At 35.5% G+C, this 5,978-nt stretch overlaps 1 protein-coding gene across 1 annotated transcript; it reads left to right on the top strand.

Annotated features, from left to right (window-relative positions):
* The first annotated feature begins 517 nt into the window (after positions 1 to 517).
* On the top strand, positions 518 to 5,978 carry LOC115960704 (metacaspase-1-like). Its single transcript, XM_031079675.1, has 5 exons — positions 518 to 1,349; positions 2,256 to 2,586; positions 2,816 to 2,936; positions 3,017 to 3,226; positions 5,637 to 5,978. The coding sequence occupies exons 1-5, from the start codon at positions 956 to 958 to the stop codon at positions 5,694 to 5,696; spliced, it is 1,116 nt and encodes a 371-aa protein (XP_030935535.1). The 5' UTR covers positions 518 to 955; the 3' UTR covers positions 5,697 to 5,978.

The raw sequence follows: 5,978 nt of genomic DNA on the forward strand, positions 1-5,978 counted from the left end.
AGAGTTTCTATATATATAGAGCTAACATAATATAAATTTCTCTCAATAAAAAATTTGACAATATTTTTCACATAAATTGAGTTGATAAGTTTTTTTTTTTTGTTCTTATCTAAATTCACCATTGACATTATATTTTTTACCTTCCACTAATAATCTGCCACATAGCAGATATCATATGTCAAATTATTTGTCTCTAGAATTTTTCATTAAATAATGACAATTTAAGAAAAGAGAGAAGTTTACTCTAAAAAGAGAGAGAGAGAGAGAGAGAGAAAGAAGAATCATCCATTCGCAGTAGTATTTTAATTTAAACAACTTGTCTGCTACCAAATTAACAATCCTATCATCAAAATGTAGCCCTCCCCTAGAAAGTTAGGATTGCACGCCTAATCTGAGCAGCCACTAGAACCATCCTATGATATGTTTAATTGCCAAACCAAAAAGAAAAATTTTCTATATATATATTTATGTACTCTTTTCATAAACAAATAATCAATTGGTGCAAACCATAAAGCGTGTGGACAAATAAATCCGTGTAATTCACGGGTAGTAGTAGTTGATGTGGAGTAGTTGTTTGCTTTGTTAATTTCCTTGGCTTTTCTTCCAAATCCAACATACGCCATTTCCCACGTCGTCTGCAACTTGCAAACTCTTTTAATACATTGCAGACCAAACCTACGAGTCAACGAGTCTGTGTATCGGATCATGAATCTCCTCGCTCTTTCCTACCCTTTTCTTTCAAAGTTCAATTTTTTTTTTTCTTTTTCTTTCTTTCTTATAAACGCATCATAACAACAACCCCCATCTTCTCTGTACCTTTCATTTCATGAAAAAAAGTTAAAGACTTTTCAAGTTTTCATCATCATTAACATACAGTACATATATTCTCGATCTCCATCAAAAGCTAGCTTTGATCTCTCTAAACTCTCTTTCTATCATCATCATCATAATCAACATGTTGCTTGTAGATTGTTCAAACTGCCGTAGAGCTTTAGAGCTTCCACCAGGTGCTCATTCAATTCGGTGTGCTATTTGCCATGCTGTGACTCGCATAGCTGACTCTCGTAGCCTCCAACCACCACCACCACAAGGTTTTTACTCCTCCACCCATCAACACCAACCGTACTACCCACCACCACCACCACCCTTCACTGCTCCGTCTCCTTACAACCACGCGCCACGAGGGCCGCCTCCGGCCGTGCACGGCCGCAAGCGTGCTGTCATTTGTGGGATATCTTATAGGAACTCACGGCATGAGCTGAAGGGTTGTATTAATGATGCTAAGTGCATGAAGTACTTGTTGGTCAACAAGTTCAACTTCCCTGAGTCTGCCATTCTCATGCTTAATGGTACTCTCTTCCTCATCTTTGATCTCTCCCTTTCATTGTTTATGTTGGATTTTTTGTGTATTTGTTTTGTCTGCTGTCTTATTTGGGCTGAGAGAGAGAGAGAGAGAGAGAGATTTCTTTTTTCCTTTTTGCTCATATGTTGCTGTTGTTTTATTCACCTGTTTCTGAATTCAGATTGTTGCTGAGCAAGTCCTTTTTTTTTTTTTTTTTTTTTGATACGAATTGCTGAACAAGTCCTAATGCTTATTTGCTCGCATATGCATTATTTGCAATACTTGCTATGTCTTTTCTGTGTTTGGTCTCAATTTTTTGTCAATTTAATTGTATACCTACTATGTTATGTGTCTTATTTCTTTGATTACAATTGATAAGCAGTCCCCACTCATTTGTTTCTAAAGGGCAACTCGGTTCTACCTGACTATAGGAAAGTTAATTTTGATCCCAAGTTCATTATTTGATGGCAAGAGAATTAATTGAACCCACATTTATCTTTATCTAGTTGGAAGTGTATGTATGAATTCAGATGCGGTCCATATTTCCCTAAAAGCAAAAACTTATTCTTTTAAAACCAACAAACTGACCATCACTCAATCCTTACTTTAGCATGTAACAATTTAGAACCAATAGTCTCCTCTCCTTTATAAAGGGATTCAGGGTTCGAATCCCCCTCCCCTGTTGTTGTAACTATCAAATTATCAAATGTGTTTTAGAAATGCTTTTTTAAGTGTAAACATACAAAGTTTTAATTGATTACAAGTTACTAGATAATTATATGTAGAGCCACAATCTAAAAAGATCCGTCCTTTTAATCTGAATTCAAAATTTTTTTTTTTTGGTACTCTTTGATGTCCCTGTATTTTTCTTCCATGCCATAATCTGAGTCTCATTGTGAAAGTTACTTCGCAGAAGAAGAAGCTGATCCTTACAGACATCCCATTAAAAGCAACATTAGAATGGCACTGTATTGGCTTGTGCAAGGTTGTCAACCAGGAGACTCCTTGGTTTTTCATTATTCTGGTCATGGTTCACAGAAAAGGAACTACACTGGAGATGAGATAGATGGATATGATGAAACACTCTGCCCCTTAGATTTTCAAACTCAGGGAATGATTATTGATGATGAGATCAATGAAACCATTGTCCGGCCTCTTCCTCGTGGAGTTAAGCTCCATGCAATCATAGATGCTTGCCATAGTGGCACCGTTTTAGATTTACCATTTCTATGTAGAATGGATAGGTGAGTCCCTTTTTTTTCAGTGGATATTATTGTCACACAAAATATTATGTTACATAGCTTTGATAATACAATGTGATAAGTCTACAAGACAATTTCCAAAACCTTATTAAGTCTCTGCCAGTGTATATTATCCATTGATGGGTACTAGTCTAGTTTTTCTACCATGTCCTTTCATTGTCCTTTCTTGCTTACACTTTCTTTATATATCTGTCTGTGTGTGTGGATTTAGGACTGGGAGGTATGTATGGGAGGACCATCGCCCTAGATCAGGTGTGTGGAAAGGAACAAGTGGTGGGGAGGTCATATCCTTCAGTGGCTGTGATGATAATCAGACCTCAGCAGATACTGACGTAAAGTTTTGGGCATCAGTTTATCATTCAAGTAAAATATAGTGGTATTTAAGATCTGAGCTAATGTTTTATGTGGACAGGCTCTATCAAGGATCACTTCAACTGGTGCAATGACTTATTCTTTCATCCAAGCCATTGAGCGTGGACAGGCAACTACATATGGAGCCATGCTAAATGCAATGCGGTCAACCATTCGTAACACAGATGATGATCTAGGTGGTGGTGGTGGTATAGTGACATCTCTTCTCACCATGCTTTTGACAGGAGGGAGTGGTGGCGGGTTGAGACAGGTATGGTTGTCCTTGCAATCACATTGATTTGGACACATGTATTGTGAAAAGAGACAATTGTGCTGATGTTAGTGAATTTTTTTTCATTGGCACATAGTGCAAACTGCATATGCTGCCTGAGCAAAATTTAGGGGGAGAAAAAAAAAAGCTAAACTATACTTTTAGTTCCTGAAATATTGGGTTAAGTTTTAATTTGATATACATAGATTTCATGAAGTTTCAATTTTATCCCTGAAAATTTTGATTTTGAGCAATGTGGTCGCATGAGAATAACAATGCCAAACAGAAATCAATGAGGTTGCACACCTTAATTTTTGCCATGTCATAATTTTTGTGACAACATCATTCCCATTTTGGTTGGAACAGACTAGATTGCTCAACGTTAAAATATTTTCAAATGCAAATTCAGAACTTAAAAAAAATTTAGGGACCAAATTAAAATTCACTTTGTTTATCAAGGGCCAAAGTATGGTTTAGCCTATAAATCCAAAACGCTAAAAATTAGGAGGAAATATAGGATTATAATTCTCTAGTTATTTGAATTATAAATAAAAATATAAGCACTGATCGTTATCTTTGTTTTTGTCTGCATTGTGTCTTTCACTAAGTTAATATTGTCATCATTTATGCATGGAAAAACTGAAAACTAGTTTTATATACAGACGACACTTGATTAGACAATGTTAGGGATTTTCTATTTTAGTGATTTAGAATTTGTTGGATTTGGGATTAGGGTGGCTTTTTTGAGGTAGCCAGGCCTCCTAAGAAATGAGAGAGGCTAGAAAAGTATAGAAGATTAGAAAGAGAGAAATTGGTTATTCCTTAGTTGTTCATTCCATTACAGCAAGTACAATCTTTAAAGAGCTAGCTGATTGTAACTGCCATAACAACTAACTGTTAGTAACTAACTTGACTTTAACGATTCACATGCCAATTCTTGATCACATACATGCTGGAATTACAATAAGCACATGGCTAATTGGTCATGATCTGATCCTACTGCCAGTACATACCACTCAACCTAGGTTACTGCTAACTATAACCTAGCTTCATGCTTTCAAGGACTTCACTCTCAGTCCAGCAGTACTTGTGAGGAATGGCAGCAACAAGGCAAGGCCAAACCTTCATTTATAGCAGCCTTGTGCAAGCCATTGAGACTCTAACAGACAAGAACTGAATTTCTAGTTCAGAATATAGCATAAACGGTTCATCAACCTCTGAAAAGTAAAAATTTCACCAGGCAAAAACTCATATTGGGGGTGGCATAGTATTTTCAAGGCTAAAGTCGAAACTAAATAAATATGCTGAAATTTTGCTGTCTTTCTCTCTCACACACAAATAAAAATCATCTTTGTTGAATTGTAGAATACCTAAATATATTGAAATGAGAGTTTGACATACTAAAATTCAATAAAAGCTTTTAGTCTCAACCATAATATAAGAATTTTAAAAAAGGAAGCAGATTTGAGTCATCCGTCTCTGTTATCAATATTTTATCATGGTTATATACTTATATGAGACATTTTAAATCAACTTATGTTCTTCACATTACTCCTCTCCTGTTGGATAAAAAACAGCATATGAATTCTCTCCTGTCATGGCCAAAATGTTATTTACCCACGGTTTCTGATGCTAGAGGGATGCCCTTGAAAATGCTTCTAAGGTGGTGAATGATTTTTAGGATTTAGTAGGTGATTTATGGTGTCTTTTTGCAGCTCTAAGAAGTGAATTTCTTTATTTTGAGTATTATCTATCCAGTGTTCTCTCATCCAACACATGAAATTGACTTAAAAAAGTCTGCATCTGTGCCATCAACGAACTTTCTAAGAAGTGAGTTTCTTCATTTTGAGTATTATATTCTCTCATCCAACCCATGGAATTGACTCAAAAAAGGTCTGCATATATGCCATCAACAAACTATCTAGGCAGCTCCTATGATTCCAACATGGTATTTGAGGCCTAATATTTGCTGCTTCTCATATTCAGGAAAGTTTCATGTGATGCGACACCCAATGTTAGAAAGCATGATGACTCATCTATACATATGAATTTTTAGAAAAGTAATGGTTTGTTTATCTCTTTGAATATGTCTGATAGTGTACTCAAAATTGTAGTAGGATGGTATATGCTTTTCCATTGCACCAAGAGCTATACCCTTTAATTCTTAAGTTTCAACAAGACATATGTTGTCTCCCTTTTCTTCGGTAACATTCATTAGAAGGCATTAAAGATGCACTATAGCTAGATAAATTGTATGCCTTCAAATTATATCTAATAAATTGAAATTTGATCACATGCCTTTCTGTCTTTTTGTATTACTTATATATTTATCATTGGTGCTGATGTAAGGAATGCTTTGCTGATTTTCGATTAGTATCTTTAACTTTTTCCGGTTTGTATTTTGCTACAGGAACCACAGCTTACTGCAAATGAACCGTTTGATGTGTATGCAAAACCTTTCTCCATATAACTATCAGAGCAATATGTTTTGTCCCTTGAGTGTGTACAGATAACAGGGAAAACCCATTTCTTGTTTCATTGTTGTTGTTTTTTTTTTTTTTTCCCCTGAATTCTTCAAAGAAGGGTGTTATGCATGGCTTACTTAACCTTTATGTAACATTTCAAGATTCAGAGGATGAGGATTGATGAATTCAACAAACCTTTTAGTCCCAAGGCCCAAATGGGGATTGAGTTCTTGAATATGCTGACCACTGTTTCACTGATCAATTAAATTTTCATTTTTCAATCAACA

Source organism: Quercus lobata, chromosome 9 (genome assembly GCF_001633185.2).
Source record: "Quercus lobata isolate SW786 chromosome 9, ValleyOak3.0 Primary Assembly, whole genome shotgun sequence".
In the NCBI taxonomy this organism is placed as follows: domain Eukaryota; kingdom Viridiplantae; phylum Streptophyta; class Magnoliopsida; order Fagales; family Fagaceae; genus Quercus; species Quercus lobata.